Genomic DNA, 20,636 nt, shown 5'->3' with positions numbered 1-20,636 from the left:
CCCAGAAGCTAAGGGCCCAGTCAGCTGTTCCAGACCCATCCCTGCCCGTCCTTGTGACCTCGCCCTGCCCCCCGCACCCCCGCTGACCTCCTGGAGCCTGAGTGTCTGGCCCACCCCACCCGCCGCCACCCCCACTTCCGACTCTTTCCCCCCGGCCCCTGCCCCGCACATGGTGGCCCCGGGTCATCCTGGTGGCGGTCCTCTGCATGGTCTCCTCCCCCTGGACCTGCCAGCCCCGGAGACTCCTGGGGAGCCACGGAAGGAACACGCCAAGCCTTTGCTCTGAGAGGCTTCCATTTTCCCACGTTTGTATTAAAACACATGCTGCGTGAGGCCTCCATACCACGTTCCATGATTACAGACACTCACGTCTGTGTCCACACGTGGTGTGCAGGGTCCTTGGCCTGGCGGGGGTCCCAGGGGGCTTTCGGGGGCAGGGACCTGAGGGCAGGAGGGGGAAGTGGGAAAGGCCCCCCCCCCCGGGGCCGGTGTAGCTGGGCAGTGGGCCAGAAGGCCCCCATCCAGCCGACTCTGGCCTTACTGTGGACCCTGAAAGGGGGTGGACAGTATTCTGAGGCCCAGAACACTGGATTCCCTCCTAAGCACATTTCTTCTCTGGCTTCACAGTGTCCAGGTGACCTCCTTCTGGAGGGTTCCTTGGAGCGGGCAGTGGGTTTGGGAGGTAGGCGGTAGCCTCTGGGCTGCTTGTCTCCTGCTCCTGTGTTCTGGACCCTCCATCACCTGGGGGCTTCCGGGGATGGCCCTGCCCCTCCCCCATGCCTGCATCCTGACCACGGTGGGGTTCCTTCTCTCCTCCATCATCACATCTGTCTCACTGAACTTAGAGGCTGTGCTCGCGTAGACCAGACGCATTGGCCAGCAATACTTGGGCCTGGGAACAGGTGTCATGGGGATGGGCTCTGCAGGCGGAGCTGTTTGAGCGGGCCGGCCCGCGGGGGTCCTGCTCACGCACTGGGAGCCCCCTGGGCTGGGGGACAGCAGAGGGGCCACAGGAGGGGCCGGGTTTGGGTATATACTCTGCTCAGGGTCACGGGTCACGGCTCTGGCGGGGGCTAGATCGAGGACCTCGGGGGAATGAGCGGCCCCACAGGTTACAGCAAGAGCAGGTCAGCCCGACTGGGCAGCAGCAGGGTGGCCCAGACAACCTTTTGGGAGAGGCAGGGGGGTTCGTGGGTGTCAGCCTGAGCTGTCCTGGGGGCTTGAACTGCACAGGTGCCCCCCCCATGTCTGCTTCAGCAAATCTGGGGAATTTGCAGTTTGGGGGAGTTAAGATGCTGCTGGTGGGGTGGGGGGCCGCATGCTCAGAACCCCCTGGTTCTCCGAAGGAGGATGGGCTGTCTTGAGCAGCGGCCCTAGGGGCGCAGAGGTGGCTCCGAGGTCAGGGTTAGGAGTTTGGAGGTGGCTAGAGGTCGTGGAGGGTCAGGAGCCCCACCCAGGGCCCTTGGCCTCCCTGGTCAGAGCCTCACCTAACAGCACCTGAGAGGTGCCCCCCGACAGAGTGCTGTGCGTGGAGCTGCAGGCTTTCTCAGGATGACAAGCCGAGCTCTGCCCCAGCTTAGCCTCGGTTGGGGACGAGCCCACATGTGGGAGACACTTGTGTGCCCGTCCAGAACACCAGGCGGGGGCTGCGGTGTGCGTGGGGGGGCTATGCAGGGTGCTGGACAGACATCCTGAACAGATGGAAAGAGCTAGAAGGATTGCACAAGACGAGGAGGGGAGCAGCCCAAAGAAGATGTAGCCTGTGAAGAAAGGGCCCCACCAGGGAACTGGCTGTCTGCCTGTGTCCTGAGATAGTGGGACGGCTTCTTTCCAGGATGTCCCTGATGGGGCCACGTGACGTGTGCCAGGATGCCATCGAGTGTACCTTGGATGGGGCTGGCGCTAATGCAGCCCAAACTTCCAGGGCCCAAGTGCATCTCATGTCAGGGTTTATGGCTATTGCCTTGTTTACTGCTGCCGCCGTGCAGAGTGTCTCAGGGACTGAGCTGACCCATTTATGGCAGACCCAAGTCCACGGAGCGGGTCGTAAATGCACCGGAGATGAGCAGTGCGGAACTGTGCCCCACCCGACCCGCACGCCGACCAGGCCGCGGTGGTGCCTGCGCTGTCCTAAACGGGGAGGACTGACCTGCCCTGCTGGGGCCGCGCCGGGACCCCACACCAGGCACCTGAGCTGACCCGCCACTGGCCCCCACCTGCTCACACGCCCACCAGCCCATTCCTGGTGTTTCCATCGCAGACCAGACCCTAGAGGTCAGCCGCTCAGCCGTCCGTCCTCCACAATCTCCTGAGACTTGTTTCTCTGGTAGAGGCGTGCTGTTGGCGTTTTACTCAGGATCACACGTTCTTACTGAAATGTTACACCCTTGAAGAGGCTGGTGCTTGGTTAGGCTCAACTCACTGAAAACTCTTTCTGGTTCATCTCCTTAAAACCAGGATGTGTGCGGCCAGACCTCCTCCAGTGAAACATGAAAACAAGGGTTTTAAAGCAAGAGGAAACAACCGAGTTTTCTGGTCTTCCCTAGAACTAAGCTGCACATTAGAAAGCTCATTGGCTGATGTGTTCTCTGAACATGCAGGCAGCGGGTGGAGCTCAAGATGAGTGGTTTAAGAGGAGGCATAAATGGTGCCCCCAGGGCCTCCGAACGCGCTGAGGGTCACTCCCCGCCCCCCAGCCCCAGTTCCTGCCCCTCGCTCACTGGCACCTGGACACGTCGCTGCTTACCTGTGAGCACACTGTAAAGGGCTTCCCAAACCTGGGTGGGCTCAGAATCACCCAGGCACTCTGGGAGGTGGAATAATGACCCCTCAAAGCACCTATGTCCTAATGCCAGAACCTGACTTGGCAAAGGGGAATTACAGGTACAGGTGGGATTAGGTAGCTAGTCAGTTGACCTCAAGATGGGGCGGTCATCCGAACTATCCAGGTGTACCCAGGGTGATCACAGGGTGAAGATGGGGTATCGGAGAGGCATAGGTGAGAAGGACTCATTGGCCTTGCTGGCTTTTTGATGGACGAAGGGACTGTGAGCCAAGAGTCACAGCATGGGGGCCAAGGTGCCAACCTGACCCTACCATGGGGCTTGGGATGCACCTCAGGGGGCGCTCTTGGGCTAACTCCATTTTAATACTCAGCTCCTCTTAGGGGGACAGTAGTGCAGCCGCTTCTGTTTCCTGGGGTCTCGCTGCCTGTGACAAACAGCCCCAACAGGCTCCTCTGGGGACTTTTCAGCACCCTGGACAGCGTTTGTCCCGCTGGGGATTATTAGGTTCTGGGTCTTCACAGGGTTTGATGCCAGCGGCACGAGGGGCTCACGGCCTCCTGTGGCAAGTCAGGAGCAAGCCTGTGTGTCGGGGCCCAACACCTCAGACCTGATCCCTGGTTCACACAGGAGGGAGAGAGGATGGAGGGGGGCAGAGGGAGGATGGGGGGAGGAGGGAGGAAGGGAGGGAAGAGATGAATGGACACATGGATGGATGGAGGAGAAGGAGGGAGGAAATGGATACATGGATGAATGGATGGACGGACAGGATGGATGGATAGATGGAGTGGGGAGGGAGGGGGAGGAGACGAATGAACAGAAGGATGGATGGAGGGAGGGGGAACAGATGGATAGGGAGGGAGAAAACGGAAGGAGGGGGGAGGGAGGTGCACAGGAGGGCAGGTGGGGCTGGGTGAGGAGGCGCCCCCCCACTGAGGCTTAGAAGGGTCTGGTGTGGAGTGAGTGAAGCATTCCTTTGGAGACAGTAGGAACCTGAATGAGAATCAGCCTTTGTGTACCTTCTTGACCCATATTTGAGTCTCTGAGGAAATTTTTAAAGGACAAAGAGTGGTATTCTCAGCAGTAAGGTCAGGAGAGCGTCCAGCGCCTGTGGATCCTGGCCGTGTTCGCAGCCAGACCCCAGCCCCTGCCTGTGCTCACGCAGCGGGGATGCGTCCCGGGGCGAGAGTGGCCAGGCCGTGGACGCAATGAGGATCCCCCGCACACCGGCTTGCCCAACCCTGGGCCTCAACATGGACCCGGTCCCCTGCTGCCTGAGAGGGTCCGCCCCACCCATCCCGAGTGCCCTCGGCCAGAAAGGGGCTTCCCTTCCCACCCACCAGGGGGACAGCCTCCACTCTCCCTTGGAGATGACCCTTCAGATTCCCTCAACTCTGGTGGCGCCAGGCCCCAGCTGCACGTGGTGTGGTTGTGAGCCTCCCCAGAGGCCGCTCTGCCAGCCTGCTTGGCCCCCGGGCCCGCCTGCCCTTCTGCCCATAGATGGATCTGCTGGGCAGCTGGACACAGCGTACGGCCACCCAGGCAGCTCCATGCGGCGCCCCAGAGGGCAGGGCCCTAGGGGCTGGACACCAGGCTCTCTCCGGTCTGGACGGACAGTGTGGACCATGGTGAGGGAGCTGGCCTGTGCCATGAGCAGGGTCCGCGGAGTGCAATGGTGTTGGCAAGCAGCAGCCACAGGTCAGGGTCTGGGCAAGTGTGTAATGGGGTCCAGCTCTCTGGGAGCAAGTGGCACACAGGCTGGTCCTCCCTGCCACCCCCAGCCCAGCCCTCAGCTGGCCCCTCTGTCCTGCAGCTTCGGGCACCTGTCCTGCCAGGTGTCCTGCTTCCACCTGCGCTTGGCGAGCAGCTGGCCAAGAGCCACAGCCGGGACCCACAGTGAGGGCAGGAAGCACAGGAGGACGCAGGTGGCCTGCACCCAGCCCGGGTAGGACTTCTCCTGCCGCGAAGGGAACCGTGCCTGTGGGGACACAAGACCACAGGTGAGCCTCTGGGGGAGGGACAGGTGAGGCTGTGCTCGGCCTCAGGGACTGAGCGGTGTGAGCCAGCCTCACCCTGCCTGTTCCCGAAAGAAAGCATCAGGGTTCAGGGTGGGCAGTGGCAGCGAGGACACGGGGACCCGAAGGGTCATGTTTGGGCTGAGCCTCTCATGGGGATTGGGGCTCTGAGACATGGGCCTGGGATCTGGGGCATTCTATGGAGCACCTCCCACCACACAGAGGGGCTGCACGGCCTCGGGGGCTGCCTTGGCCTGACCTGCAGGACTGGCTGGACCCTGTGCCCCACTCCCATTCTGTAGGAGGGGGTGACACCACCCACCCAACTCGAGGCACGTCTTTTGAGGTCAATGTGAGACACTAGTGTGTGAATCTGATAGGACAATAGTCATGAAAATTCTTGAGAAATGTGCCATTCCTCCTTCGCCCACCGCTGGCAATGTGGGGCCAGTCCTCTTTCTAAGGAGAGCTTGGAACAGAGTTACTTCCATGCTCCCAAGAAAGGGCAGCAGCACAAGTGAGGCTTCGAGGGGCCAGATAGGTGGCAGGCCAGCAGGACCCACGCAGCTCAGAGCACAGCCCAGTGGACAAGGGCTGGCAGCAGAGACTGACCTGTGCTCCCTGTCTTCTGACCATGCTCAGTGGCAGCCCAGTGACGTGCACCCTACACAACTTTCCTCGACTCAGACCAGGAGCGGGCATTTGCGGGCCAGCCCCACAGTGCACGGGAAGCGTGACTCAAGGCCGCATCCCTGGGTGAGCTGCTCTGGGGACCTGGAAACTGCTCAGGTCCTCCTGCCACTGAGGCCTTGCCCAAGGTCCCTACCATGGTTGGCTTTGATGCCCCCAGGGGCCCTGAAGGTCTGGCGGCCCACAAGGTCACTTAGGATGTCATCTGGGCTCTGAGTGGCACCAGGGAAGGGCCAGGCCGGCCCGAGGTGGCTCCCAGCTCCGCCCGGAGGACCTACGTATTGGGTGTCCCAGGCCCTGTAGCTCAGCGGCGTCCAGGCCAGGACAGCAACGTAGGCCACAAAGATGCTCAGCAGCAGCAGCGGGCTGACCACCTTCCAGGTCACCCGCCAGAAGAGACCAGGCCGCCTCCCGGTCATGCCGGCTATGTCATCACCGAACCTGTCACAGAGACACCGGGCTCGGGGGCGGCCACGTGCCCACTCAGCTGGCGGCCTTCAGCCGGTGTCACCGAGACAGGGCCCACGGGGACTCCCCACCACCACTCTGACCGTTGCTGCCACTCAGAAAGGTGGTCACTCTCGGGCCCCCAGTCAGTATGGGAGAAGGCCCCAGGGAGCAGGTCATCCAGCTGGGGCTCCTGGGGGCTCTGCCAGGGCTCCGGGGGTGGGGTGGAGGTGACCCAGGACATGCAGCAGCCACGCAGACACCCTGGACCATGGTGTCAGCTCTGCCCAGGAGCTGTCAGGAAGACAGGACCCTCCTCACAGCCCCTCCCTCGGCTGCTCTCCTGTCTGTCTCTGCTTGACAGCGCTCTCCTGTCTGTCTCTGCCTGACAGCCCTGGCTGTGCCCAGGGCTCACTGTTTCTCTCCACATTGCTGGGCTAGTCCCCCCGGATGGTTGCCTCTTGCTACTCCCTCTCCGGGTGGGACAAGCCCTCTGGCCCCCGTGCCCACAGAACAGCGGTGAATGCCCTGGCATTTGGGACCTCCCAGGACCCCCTAGGGAGCAAGGACAGAGGTCACAGCTTCTAGGACCATCTGAACAGGGCTATGGTCAAGGGTCACAGGTGTGAGAGGTGAGACTGACAGGTGTGAGCCGCAGGTGTGACAGGTACGAGTGGCAGGTGTAAGCATAGGTGTGACAGGTGTGAGCACAGGTGTGACAGGTATAAGTGACAAGTGTGAGCAGAGGTGTGAGGAAGGTGGGACAGGTGTGAGCACAGGTGTGACTGCAGGTGTGACATGTGAGCGATGGAGGTGGCAGGTGTGGTGTGGTTGTGAATCCAGGTGTGCAGTGGCCCAGAGTCAGGTTGCGATGGGCAGGACCTGTGCTGGGCCTCCTCGGAGGCCTCCAGGACAGGGTCAAGGCAGGAGGGCCCCCAGTGCCCTAGTGTCCACCTGTCCTCGGGCTTTCGGACTCTGCCCTGCGTGGCTGCAGACAGGCCATCTTGTCGCCCACCCCCACAGGTTGGAGGCCCGAGCAGCAGGTGGGGCAGGGTCCCGATGGTGCTTCTTGGACCGCTGGGAGCCGCCCCATGTCTGCTTTGGGAGGGTCTCAGGTGGTCCTGCCCACCCTGCGTGGCCCAGGACAGCAGCTGCTGCGATGCCCGTGCCTCGCGCACAGGGGTGCTGGGAGCAGGAGGGCGGGGCCCCGAGGGGGCGCACACTCACCGGTGCATCCCATACACGTAAGTGACCCCGACCACCTCGAGGAAGGCGAAGATGATGAGGTTCAGGGGCGCGGCGTAGCTGTCAAACACCTCCAGCCAGTAGTTCCCCGACTGCAGCGTGAAGCAGATGGCCAAGAGAAAGCAGAGCAGGCAGACCAGCCCTGGAGGGACGGCGGCGCCCCCTTGTCTGAGCCAGTGCCCCCGCTTCTCTGGCCCTCCCGGCACCATGTCCAGGGGCAGGAGGACGCACGCGATGGGGGCTTGGTGTCTGTGGGCAGTGCTGGGAGTAACCCCTGCTCTGCCCCTGCCCGACCCCGAGGTCCCCACGATGGCCCTCGTGGGATGCCGAGTCAGTGCAGAGACTCCGGGACCGGCCCTGAGGGGCGACGAGGCCAGACCCAGCCTCCCGCTGGGCCGCTCATGGAGGAAGGGTATCTGGACAGCAGGCAGCAGGGAACGGACGGCCAGGAGGCGGGGGAACAAGCAGGACAGGCCTACAAGTGGGCTGGCTGTCCACTCACCGGTCAGGGCCTCCTTGGGGAAGAATCTGTGCGTGACCCCCATATCCAGGAGCGGCGTGATGATGCTTTCCATGTTCCCGAACATGGATGACAGGCCCAAGGTGAAGAGCATACTGAAGAACAGCACGGCCCACCCGGGGGCCCCCGGCATGTGGAGGATGGCCTCCGTGAAGACGATGAAGGCCAGGCCCGTGCCGGAGGCACTCTGCAACACACGTGCACGGGGCTCTGATGCTGCGGCACACACGGTGACCCCTCCCCATTGCTGGCGCCAGGCCCTGCCCTCTGTGGCTACACCAGCCACCGGTGCACCTCTGAGGGAACGGAATCTTTCCCCTAATGCCCTGCAGCTAGCAGACGACTGTAGGCCCAGGGGTGTTGGGCTCAGGGGCATCACCCCCATATCCAGGGGTCCACAGCTGCCCCTCACCCTTGGAGCAGCCTCCCGACTCCGGCCACACCCCGGCTCTATGACCCATCCTCTGCCCCCACCCCCAGCTGAGTGCACCAGCAACACCCAGTCTCCTGGGTCAGGCTGGCTCCCAGCCCCTGGGCAGGGCCCTGTCGGACACATTGCATCTGAGGCCACAGGCTTTCTGGAAGCCCAGCCCTGCAGAGGCACAAGGCCGGCCCAGAGTCCTTTGTTCCCAGCTGCCAGGCCAGCCTGGGCCACATCTGGGGGGAAGATCGCAGCCGTCTGGGTACCTTATCCAGAAAGTCTTCCAGGCGGCAAGCCTCCAGGGGGAGCCTGGCCACCCTCTCGGGCTGGGTGGCGTTCAGGTGCGCGAGGACGGCGGCATAGTCGCCCCTGGAGATGCTCTGGTCGGGGAAGTCAAACTCATTGATGAGGTGGAGAGCGTTTCTGCAGAGACACGGACAGGCCTGTGCACGCTCGGCTGGGCACGCTGCACCCCAGAAACACCCAGAAGGACACCAGCACCGCTGCAGGGACAGAGGGACCCCGGCCTGGAGGGGACACTCCCCTGAGGGCATAGAGGGCAGCAGCAACCCCCTGGCCTCCTCGCCTTGTGCACCGGGGCAGCGCCCGGGCAGGGCTCAGGAGGAACAGTGGCCTAGTTACGTCCACCTGCCGCCACCAGCAGGTGCTCACGGGCTTCGAGGCTCGCGGCTCAAACACAGGCCTGTGGTATTCCCGAATTTCTTACTTTGCCTACTTGCTGAAATCTCTTTGTAACCTCAAAATTAGTACTCGTGGCACTTCTGGGGTTATTAGTGGCTGTGTGCAGAGTCGCCCGGGGCCCAGGTCAGCAGGCGACGCTCTGCCCTCTGGTTGCAGCTCATACGGTCACAGGCATCCTTACAGTCAGCTTAGGGCCACGCTGTTCGCAGTTTTATGCTCTTTGCTGGTGATTTTGCTGTTTAAAGTGTCCCCCAAGGACAGTGCGCCACTGCGGTCTGGTGGCCGATGCATGAGGCGGCCGGGCTGTGGCTCGCAGCGAACATGGCAGGGGAGCCTCGTTCGGACCCGAGTCACGGCTGTCACCGTGAGCACACGCTGGCTCACAGTGCTCAGTGGAGACAGCTGAAAGCGCTGCCCCTGCTGCTCCCCGGGGGGTCACACTGTTCACCATGTGGGCGCTGCAGTCTTTCCAGAACATTCCAGTGGGTGCACACATCCCGCAGCAGTCAAGCTCAAGCTGTGCCTGGTGTGGCTGCTCAGTGTCCCCCTCTGTCCTCTGTGGGCCGTGGCCCTGAGCGTGGCCAGAGTGTGGCCTGAGCGTGGTTAGCACAGGTGTCGCGGTTGACGGGGCTGCCCGGCAGCATCGTGGGGGGGCGAGCCTGCACCCCGCCACGGGTCTGCCTGGTGGACTGCCTCTGCAGGGCTATTTGGGAGCAAGAACTGACGGCCTTTCAACGCCGTGGCATTGATGCAACAGTCCCACATGCGCGGGCCGCCCTAAGGCCTCAGTGACCTGTGCTGTCGCGGCCGGTGACCACAGACTGAAAGCCGCAAGCGAACAGACATTTATTCTCCCAGCTCTGAGGCCAGAAGTCCACGGGAGGGGTGTCAGCCGGGCCACACTCCCTCCCAAGGCTCCAGGGGAGGGTCCCTCCCGCCTCCTCCAGCTCCTGGTGCCCAGGCATCCCTCCAGCCTCTGTCTGCCTCCTCACATGGCCTCCCCCATGTGCGTCTGCGTGTCTCCGCCTGTCTCTCGTAAGGACACAGTTGCTGGATCGGTGTGACCTCATCTTAACCAGTGTCTGCCGGGACCCCACCTCCACGTCGGGTCACGCTCTCTGCTGCGGGTGGACGCGAACCTCTGGAGACTCCCCGCCCCACTCCCCTCAGGAAGGAAGAGGTGGTCGTGTGGGGCCCAGAGCAGCAAGCATCTGAAGGCCGAGCGCTGTGGACACCCCTCCCTCAGAGCCAAGGGCCCCGTGCTCACCTGTCCAGGCAACGCCCGTGGTCATTGGCCGCCTTGAATCCCAAAACTGAGAACACAGCAATGGATGCATAGAGGGAAGTCATGCTGTTGACCAAGGCGATGGTCACTGTGTCCTTCTCACAGTTGTTCCTGGCAGACACACGCACACAGCGCCTCTGTGCTCAGGGCCATCTCTACACCCGACCTGGGACACGCCCGACACACGGAGCCTGCATGCCCATGACCCCGAGCACTGGCGCTGTTCCTGCTAGTCTCAGTACAATCTCGGACCCCCTTCCACAGTCCCCTCCCCGCTGACCCCTCCCTGCTAACCCCCTCCCCACTGGCCCCTCCCCTATTGACCCCCTCCCTAATGACCCTTCCCCAGTAACCCCTTCCCTACCAACCCCCTCTCCTCTGACCCTCCCTGACCACACCTCCCTGCTGACCCCCTCCCCACCAGGCCCCTCCCCACCCACCCCAGCTCAAAACTGTGGATGGTCTAAAACCCTCAGCCTCCACCCCTGTCCCCCAGGCCTGGACACAGGGAGCTGAGGACAACACGGGGCACCGTGGAGCCTGGCAGGGGCTTTGGGGAGATTATCTCCACGGGAGGAACTCACACAAGCCACTTGGAGTGGGCGGAGGTAGTCACTTGCCGGGCGTAGTTGTGTGAAACCCCCGAGCCCACACTCTACATCCCCACCCCTGCACTCCAGGGAGGGGGATGTTCTGGCCACCACATGGAGTCACGTTAGTTCGGGTGGTCCCAGTGGCGTGCAGCCGCCTGGTTTATGATGTGGCAGGTGGTGCTTTAGTGCCCGAGCACCGGGGGTTCTTACAGCAGGTGCGCAGTTCCCGCAGCGAGGTGGCCGCCCCATGTCCATCTTAAGTGACCAGGGAGGCTGATATATACCGTGTGTCTGCTTTTATGGCCTCGAGCATGACACACATGTTTCCTGTGGGTCGGTGTCAGCTCCGGTTATGGCCTTGTTCCTGGGATTGATTGTCCGGAATAGCTTCCTCCGGAACCCGCTAGAAGCTGCCGTAGGGGCCCAGTGCATGACTGAATCACTGGTAGAATTTCCACGAGTCTGCTCCTGTCACAAGTTCATACCAGGCCACGCGGGATGTGACACTGGAGGGGCTCTGTGCTTTCCGGAAATTTCGGGACAGGAGGCCCAGCCCCTCAGTGGAAGGAACCCACCCTTGAGCCCGGGCCCTACCTGGGCGGGTTGTAACTTGCAAAAGCAATGTGCCCTCCTAAGGCCAGGGACAGGGAGAAGAATATCTGCGTGGCTGCATCCAGCCAGACCCGAGGGTTCTGGAGAACTTGCACCTGGAAGACACAGAATCCTGTTGTGCCGCAGACGAACCACACCCACCAGGGAGCCCACGGCCCCAGAACATTCCCGAAGCTCCCTCGACGTCTCTCGTGAAGGAGTGTGAACAGCTTAGGGCCACCGGTGAGAGAGCACGACTGAAATGGCGGTTCACAGGGCAAGCGTGGTCTTGCTGTTCTGTGCTGGGTTAAGCAAAGCCACGGCTCCCATCCATGTGGGACACACAGGCTCTGAGAACTTGGCTGGCCGGCCGCTCAGGGCTGAGAAATGGGTCTGAGCAGCTTGACTTGGGTGTGTGTATTCTGCTCCTCGCAGACATGGTGGTTCTGGGGACTTGAAGGGTCCCGCAGTGCCTGGGACACGGTGCCCGGTGTCTCTGCTGCTGGGGACGGACCTGGGCTCCCGCACGTCCACACCCTGTGCAGCCCCTGGAAACTCCCAGGGAATGCTAGGGTCCTAGACAGTGTGGAAGGGTCTAGGACGGGTGCGGGCTCCAGTGCGGGCCCTTGGGGCCTGTGACTCCTCGTCTGTTAAGACACGTGCAGCTGGCTAGGCCCTCAGAGTTATGAGGTGCAGGGCACTGGGGGAACATCGGGCCCCAGCTGGCTCCTCCCCTGGACCCCGCCAGCAACATTCCCCGGGCTACATGTCACAAACCAAGTCCTCCTCCTGCTCCCTTCCTCTGACCCTGACCTCCTCCCTGAGACCCCATACCACCCTCCTTGCCCTCACCCGCATGTGGCCCTGGGCGGCCTGGCCGCTGGCTAATGGCCATTCACACAGCCAGGGGATGGAGCGAGCTGGGCTGGGCTGGGCTCTGACTCATGTGTTTCCTGGAGCCTGGACTTCAATTCAAACCAACTTACATCCGGAGTGAACAGGTAGATTAACCCTTTGACTGCCCCGGGCAGGGTGAGTCCTCTGATAAGGAAGATCGTCAGGACCAGGTAAGGAAACAGGGCTGTGAAATAAATTGCCTTTAAAAAAGACCAAATTGTTAGACTTTTCAATGGTTTCTGTTCCGTATACAACCACTAAGAGGCAGGTGTGCTGTAAACGCTTCCGTGGCCAGCCTCCTGTCAGTCATCTGGGATTCCAGCCAAGCCAGTGCAGAGGGCACCATGGGGCCTGTGGGCCCCATTCAGGCTCCGAGGGTCTGGTGCTCATGGGGACGGTCACAAGCAGATTCACATACACGCTTGTGTCTGTGGGGCGGGCGCTGACCATCCCAGGCGAGTGGGCCGCCCGCTTACCCACACCCCAGGTCTCCCAGGCACCAGCCCTTCTCCTCCTCCCCATGCCCACAACCGGCCACTTCACAGGGGCCTTGGGGCCACGCCTGCCCACACCTGTCTCCCCAGCATCAGACCACTGCCCCCTCCTGGGTGTGATCTGGGGTCTGCACAGAGTAAATGTCATGACTCTCTACCCTCACGGCTGCCTCCAAGTCCCTGAGTAGACTGGCTGGGGAGTCACTCCGATGCCCCGTAGGGACTTCCATCTCAGGGCTATTTGGAATTTCTGGTGGCTTGTTGGGCCTAATGGTTGCTTTGGTCTAAATCAGTAATTCTGGCCCTTTCAAGCACGAAGACCCTCGCAAGACAGCAGCCATAACGCGCCAACTAGGAAAATGTGCAGGCACGTGCACACGCCTGGACCTGTGCCGGAGGGCCACAAATGTGTGTCGGGAGCCATGTCGCAGACATTGAAAGGGAAGATGTGTGTCCGTGCCCCGGGAGAAGAGAGGGTGCATGGCGAGGGCAGGCTTTCCAGCCAGAGGCCCAGGCCTGCCCTGGTCTTCTGCACAGAAACCACATAACTGCTGACACACTTCTCCTCATCACTGAATTCTCTTCAGAAGATGGTGAACTGTTTAAAATGAACATGCTGGAGCACGTTTACTGCTCACAGACCATCATAGTGAAATGTGAGCCAGCGGCAGGAAAGCAGAGGAAGGCAGCGTAACACGAGTGAGGGTCTGCTGTCTCATCCCGGGGGCAGTGTCGCTTCCAGACGGACCGATGGCCAAGGCCCTAGTCCAACCCCGAGGGTAGAACAGTTACCGCTGAAGAGCCAACAGACGGATAGGGTGGGGTCATAAGAAACACCCAGGAAATGGGAGAAGCAGGAACAGAGAACAGAGGGGACCAGTAAGAAACAAACACAGGATGGCAGACGGAGCCTGGATTAATTGTCACACTAAACGTAAAAGGTCTAAATAGCCAAACAAGGGCAGGGACTGCCAGCTTCGATAGAAACACAAGATCCAGCTGGTGCATCTGCAAGAAACCCACTCTAAACATGCAGACCCAAACAGGTTAAAAGGAAAAGAGCGGAGAAAACCTCCCAGTCGGAGTCTGAGCAGAGTGTCGCCGGGTAAAGGCGCCCACGTCCAGGGAGGGCACTGGTCCTCACGTCTGCACCCTCCCAGCACAGCCTCCCAGTAAGCCCATGCATGAACACCAAGCTGGAGGGAGCCGGGCAGTGGGGACCACCCGAGGGGTCTCACCTTGCCTGTGGATTCGATGCCTCTGATGACACACAGGTACACGACTGCCCAGGATGCGGCCAAGCAGGCCAGCAGCCGCCACTGGATGGAGCCGTTGTCGCTGATGTCAGCCGTGATGTTCAGCGTCTGCCGGTACCAGAAGTAGCTCACGGTGCTGCTGGCCTGGCACTCGGCCTCGAACCCTGGAACCAGGAGGGTCCTGTCAGGGGCTGGCCACAGAGCTCAGGCCCGGATGTGGGCTCCGCAGGCCTCCGCCCAGGAGTGCAGTGTGTGGATAACCAGGCCTGGGGCTGCTGCACCAGCACAGGCACACGGGGCAGGACCCGTGGCCCCTGCTGCCCAGGGCGTGCAGGTGTGGCTAGAGGGCTGATGCAGGGAGACTGCTGGCCCAGACGTGCCCCTGGGCTGGCCTCGTTCAGAACGTGCCAAGCTCAAGTTAGTATCTGCAGATGCAGGAAGTGAAGGAGGGTTAAGAAAGCTTCATGAGCCAGTGCAAAAGAGTGACATTTCCTGTGCTGTGAGTATCTCTGCGGCAGCGCGTGGCTGAGGTCTGGACTTAATCCAGTGAAAGCCGCCGTGCCGCCCACTCAGCCTCTCATTGCTGGGCATGCACACAGCTGGGCTGAGAATACATGGGGTCTCTGCGGGCCCCGGACCCATCAGCGGTCAGATACGGTGGGGTAAGGAGAATAGGATTTCATATGTGCTGTTCAGGAGAGCCCGTGTGGGCCCCCGGGAGGCAGGGCTGAGCGTCCAGCCCCCCAGCGCTCCTGCCCCCCGCCACGCTCCAGCCCCCCAGCGCTACCTGTGCGGTTGAGGTCCAGCGGGCAGGAGCTCCAGGGGAGCGGGTACTGGAAGGAGTTGAGCAAATACCACAGCACCCACGTCAGGACGGTGTTGTAGTACAGGCTGACCAGGAAGGACACAGTGAGGCAGCCCAGCCCTGCGGAGAGGCGGCACTCAGCTCCTCCCCCGCTCCCTGGCCACAGAGCTCCAGACACCCAGCACCCCACTCCGGCTCCCTGTCGTCCCCAAGGCCTCCTGCTGCTCGTCCCCCGCCAGCCCACATGTGGCCCCTGCACGGAGGGCGGGGCGTCGTGCTCATGCCCATGTGGCCCCTCCCTCAGCTGGGCCAGCATCTGCCTCTCCACGGGCTTCCCAGCAGACCCCGCAGACAGCGCTGCAGCCCCCTGTGGGGCCTGTCACAGACCCAGAGGCGCCCAGAGGGGCTGCTCGGACCCCTCCCTGCAGCACTCACCCCACGGCACTCCGGGCGTCAGGCTTGCCCTCTGTCCAGGCCCCCCTGGACACTCTCAAGCTCCCAGGTGTGTGGGCTCAGTGCCCGCGGGCACATACGCCCGGGTGATCCGGGACCGCTTGCTGCTGCTCCGTGGGGCTGGGCCTGCTGCCTCCTCCTCCTGCACCCTGAGCTGACCCCACGCAGCGCCCTGCACCCAGATCCCCGCTTGCGCTGTGGGGGAACCAAGCAGGGCCTCCTGGAGGAGGCATAGTCAGAGCACGAGCAGACCCAGCTCCCGCAGGGACGCTGCCACGCCCATCTAATCCGAACTGCTACGTCCGGGCCCGTCTTCTGCAGGGTCACTGAATATGAGCTGGAAGGACGGGCTTACACACGGCACACCCGGGACCTGCAGACCCCCACCCTCCCAGCAGCTCCGGGCAGGGGTCAGAGGGCGGCAGCCTACCCACACCGCCCAGGTAGGGCGAGATGGCCGTCCACACCCCGATGCTTCCTCTCCGCAGGCGCTGGCCGATGGCCAGCTCGATGTAGAAGATAGGGATTCCCTCGAGGACCAGGGCGATGAGGTAGGGGATGAGGAAGGCCCCTGCAAAGACACAGGGTCATCGGAGGGTCGACGACTGCCTGGTGGGGCCTTGGGCTGGGACGGACGGGCCTGCATGTCGGGCACCTGGTCGGCTGCTGTTTCAAGCCACTTGGCAGCGTCCCACCTTGTGAGACCTTGGGGGCAGGTTTCATGCCACGACGAGCCGTGTTGTTCTTACAGGGATACCCCACACCCCAACTACGGGGCCTACTGCTATATGGGGCTGGTCTGGCTCCTGGCAGAATGTTGAAGGTGGACATTGGAAATGGTCTCTCAAGCTTTGTGCCTGAGTGGAGGCGGGAGCCCGCCTCTCCGTGCCTGGGTATGAGCATCGCCCCTGCATGTCTGGATGCTAGGAGGTGGGCACCTGTAGCCACGGCGGGGTGAGGCTCCGTGGTCCCCCAAGGGAGCACACACTGACCGCCTCCATAGGATCGATGGGAGAGCCACACTTTCTGCACTGGAAGCCAGCGGTGGCGGGAGCAGGAGAAAAGGCCACGGGTGTGAGGAGTGAGGGGCCTGGCCTTTCCCAGAGCCCACAGCCCCGAGTGGCCCCGCCAGATCACCTGGGGGTGCCTGTGGGGAGATGCCGGCTCCCACATCCCACGGGACTGCGGGTGTTCTCATACTGTTGGGGGAAAGGAGTCCCCATACAGTCGGGAGCTGCATTGTCTTCTAGTTAACCACAGTGTGTGGGCCTGCTGGCCCTTAGGTGCTCCGGGACTGACAGCTGCTTTCCCCACCTGCATGCACAGGGAGGGCCACGTCGGGGAACGCGCTCCCTGCATCTCCCCGGCCCGGCGGGCCCAGTGCAGGCCCAGCCTCCCTGAGGGCCAGTCTCTCCCGGGGATTTTGCGTCGTGGTCAGAGGTTTTGATGCTGAGTTGAGGCCCTGGGGAGGACAGGTGGCCACTCAGCCCACATCAGCTTCTGCACGGGACGCCAGTATTTGGGACAAAGCAGTGCCTGTTGGTGTCATGCACATAGCTGCGAAACCGCCAAGGAGCTTGGAAGAGCAATGTGGAATTCTCAGAGACGGCCTTGAGGGACGCACCCGATGCCCCAAGGACGACCAGGGCACCTGTGGGCAGGGGCTTGGAGCTGGGGGTGTGAATACAGCCCGGACCACTTCAAGGAGTTCCTGGCAGGAAGAGGGGCCAATCACAGGCCAGGGGTCCAGGGTCCAGATGGAGGAGCCCTCCCCAGCCTGCCCTTCTTCCCGTCCCACCCCACCCACACCACACACTGGGGTGTGCAGGTGTGTGCACCTCCCAGCCTCCCTTGTGCCTTGAGTGCACACCTGCTGCGTGGTAAGGACAGAGGGGACCAGCGACCCAGGCCCCGCAGGCAGGTGCTGGCTGTCAGACAGTGGCTCTGGGTCCTTGGTATTTGACCCACTGTCTGGAAAGGGCATGCAGGCTCCAGGCCGGCCAGGACCCACAGACCCCCGGCTGTGTGGGGAGGGTCACAGCCAGCAGGCCCAGGGCAGGGACCGCCCGGGAGGACCAGTCCAGGGGAAGGGGGGGGTTCTCCTCGTAGCCGACCTGGTGCAGCTGAATCAGCTTCGGGAAGAAGGGAGGGAGCAGCTCTGTGATCACAGGGGGAGAGTGGCACAGTCGGAGCTTCACTGCGTGTGGGTGCAGTTCGGCCCAGTCCAAAACACGTGTGGTCCGTGACTTGAATAAAAACCAAGCCGGTTTGGAGGAGGGCGCCGGTCGCAGGACGACCCAGCCGTGGGATTAGAGAGGTGGGACTTCGAGCCCCACCTGGAGCTCGGGCTGGGGAGAGGGCCTGCAAACTGCTAATCACCCAGGCCGGTGATTCAATCCGCCCTCCGTGGAAACGTGAGCCGCAGGGCTTGGAGAGCTTCCAGGCTGGTGAACGCGGGAGGTGCTGGAGGGCACGGCGCCGAGAGCGCGGGGGACTCCGACGCCCCCACTCTGTGCAGGATGCCGCGTGGCCGCTGTGGCGCTGTATGCTTTCTAGAAACCTGGTACTGGCGAGTGAGCTGTTTCCTGGGCTCTGTGAGCCCTTCTAGCAAAGTTCTGAATCTGAGGAGGGAACGTTGGTGCCCCTGACTTGTAGCAGACTAGGATGGACGTTGCGGACCCCGCGGGGAACCACTACTTGAGACTGGAGTCTGAGGTGCCGGCGGCGCCGCGGGGTTCGCGCTCGCTTCAGGTGGGTCGGCAGAAACGAGTTAAATTCTGCCCGGATTGGGAGAATTGGTTGGTGTGGGCAAAACCCTCACACGTGTGGTGTCAGACGATGAGAGTTTTTTCTGGTCGGGGCTGGGGGTGGCGATATCGCGGCGCACATGCCATGCAGCGGGTCTGTGAGAGCCCCACGCACCGCCGGCCGGAGGGGTGCTGGAGGCCAGGCACACGGGTCCCGTCTTCTGAGAAAACGTCACGGAGAAAAGGGGATGGCTGCAGAGCCCGGCACGGCCGAGAATCCGAACAAGATACCCGACATCGTCCGGAGGAGAAAACGAAGGACAGAGAAGACCAGGGCGGGAGCGTGATACTCTGTCTCTGTGGATGGGGTGACTCAGTGTTGCCAAGACGGACATTCGTCCCCTGACAATCTAGAAATCCCACGCGACGCCCGTGAAACCCGAGAGTCTTCCGTGGAATCCACAGCCTGGCTGTGAAGTCGCAGGGGACAGTGACGGCCAACGCAGAACCGGGTCACAACAGGAGTGAGACGACTCGCCCTGCTGGACATTTGGACTGATTGTCCAACTAGGGTCATCACGTCCTCACACGACTCCGAAGTCTCCATGGAGTCCACGGGTGCTGAGCTTGCAACACGGCCGTGTGGAGATTGCGGACCACTCACTAGATGTCCCACTCGTGTTGCCACGGACACGGTCGTGAATTATTCCTGGGTTGGAACCTTAGACCCAAGCAGGTGCTTGGAGGGTCTCCATGCTGCCCTGCGCCGGCCACTGGTGAGGTCCACGCCCTGACCGCGGGGGCTGACGCTCACCCAGAAGCTGTGTGGAGGCGACAGAACACCCTGCAGGTGCGGCTGAGTGTTTCCCCTCATTCTGTTACAATGTTGCCTTTTAAGTCTCATCCTTAAAGAGAAGCCTACAGACCTGAGTAATCACTAAGGACAGAAAATATTCACCCTCAGGGGACATGAGTTTGCGCAGAATAGAAACGCAATAGGTCATCTGCTCATCTTACTATCGAAGTAATCAGTGGTGGTCGACGAGAGATAAAAGCATTCTTGCATGTGAGGGGTGCTTGTTTAGGAAAAGTATGAGTTTTTGAAACTTAAACATGTCATGACATTTCAGGAAGTGCGTCACACCTGGAAATAGGGCCTAAAAGAACTGTTTAAAGAGCAGGGTCCCCAGCCCATGAGCACAGGTGGTGATGGGCTGGTCCTGGCACCCAGTGCTGGGGACGCAGCCCGCCGGAGGCCCTCAGGCCAGACAATGCCAGCTCACGGGTTCCGGAAGCTACGTTCCCGGGACAGTCCCGACACAACACAGCACAGAGCGATGCCCAACTGGTTCGGTTCCAAGCAGCATTTACTGACCTGCAGTGACCACCAGCATGTGGGTCACCCCTCTGAGCCCGAATGTACGTCTCCTGATGCACAGGGCAGCTCGGGCCCGGGGAGCGACCGGCTCCCCACCCCCCGGGCTGCGGGGTGCTCTGTGCCTCCAAGGAAACCCTCAGTCTCAGGTGACCCACGGCCCACGGTGCCCACCCAGCCCCAACCCCCGTGGAGGTTCTGAACACCTCGGGGACAGCAGTTCCAGGAGAGACGTCTCCTCCAACTTCTTATAATCAGGAAAAAATAATAAACTTCCAGGAAGCCGTTTCCTCATAAACAGGGACGCCACCCCCGGCACTGCCCCCACCCGGTCTGCTCTGAACAGGTCCTGAAGACCCCCACCCTGCACCTCCCCAATGCAGCCTGACCGCTGTCCACCCAGCACGGCCGGGAGGCCACTGTGTGCCCTGGGAAGGGGCCAGGACGACTCCCATCAGCCCTTCGCTTCTGCCCTGCTCCTGGTGGGGGCCAGAGGCATCGCCCCAAAGGAAACAACCCCCACATTTCCAGCCAGGGGCTGGTGGATGCAGGAGGATCGCCCTATAGGGCTTCCGGGGGCCTCAGGTCTTACACGTGCAGAAAGGGCCTTGACGGCAAGCGGACCTGACCCTGAGACCCGACGGGCCCCGAGGTTGCACCCCCAGAAAAGGACCGGCCTGGCCCGGGAGATGTTCCATGTCTGCTCCCCGGGGCCATGGGTGGCAGGTGGAGCCGGCTTGCCTGGCACCACCTTGGGCGCTGGTGAAGGGGGGGTGCCCTGGCCGGGCACAGACGGGGGGGGGGTCACCGGCCTACGGCGAGCCGCATGAAGGGCGGCGTTCGGAAAGCTCCCCTGGGACCCGGCAGGCTGGACGGCAGCAGGTTGGACGGCCACTGCACAGACTCCCCGGGTGGCGGGACCGTGGGGGCGGCTCACCTCCGCCGTAGGTCTGGCACAAGTACGGAAACCTCCAGATGTTGCCCAGCCCGACGGCAAAGCCGACGCAGCTCAGCAGGTACTGCAGCTTGCTGCCCCACACCGGCCGCTGCTCCCCCGCTGCCCCCGCGCGCGCCATGCTACCTGCTTGCGCCTGCCGGAGGCCGGGTGCGCTCTCATTATTTAAAGGAAAACCAGTGGGCCAGTTAATTGGTAACTCAGGCCAGGCTCTCGCTCTCCCTCAGGCGATCCCTTCCTGACCCCGTGCCCTCCGCCCGCACCTCGCTCGTGCCCGAGGCAGGCGGCTGCCCCGGGTCCCACCAGGGCCTCCTGTTCCCGTCGGGGACACGCCCGGACTCCCAAGACCACGGCATCTTTAG

General features: G+C 62.2%; 1 protein-coding gene across 1 annotated transcript; it reads right to left on the bottom strand.

Annotated features, from left to right (window-relative positions):
- Window positions 1–4,487: 4,487 nt before the first annotated feature.
- On the bottom strand, window positions 4,488–20,399 carry SLC6A18 (solute carrier family 6 member 18). Its single transcript, XM_026506644.4, has 12 exons — window positions 20,257–20,399; window positions 15,628–15,768; window positions 14,727–14,864; window positions 13,922–14,103; window positions 12,279–12,389; window positions 11,296–11,408; window positions 10,091–10,219; window positions 8,388–8,544; window positions 7,683–7,887; window positions 7,163–7,322; window positions 5,767–5,929; window positions 4,488–4,761 (listed from the first exon to the last, which is right to left on the bottom strand). Exons 1-12 carry the CDS (start codon window positions 20,393–20,395, stop codon window positions 4,573–4,575), a joined length of 1,827 nt encoding a protein of 608 aa, XP_026362429.3. The 5' UTR covers window positions 20,396–20,399; the 3' UTR covers window positions 4,488–4,572.
- Between the last annotated feature and the right edge of the window lie 237 nt (window positions 20,400–20,636).

Source organism: Ursus arctos, unplaced genomic scaffold (assembly GCF_023065955.2).
Source record: "Ursus arctos isolate Adak ecotype North America unplaced genomic scaffold, UrsArc2.0 scaffold_15, whole genome shotgun sequence".
In the NCBI taxonomy this organism is placed as follows: Eukaryota; Metazoa; Chordata; class Mammalia; order Carnivora; family Ursidae; genus Ursus; species Ursus arctos.
This window is presented reverse-complemented; position numbering and strand designations above follow the sequence as displayed.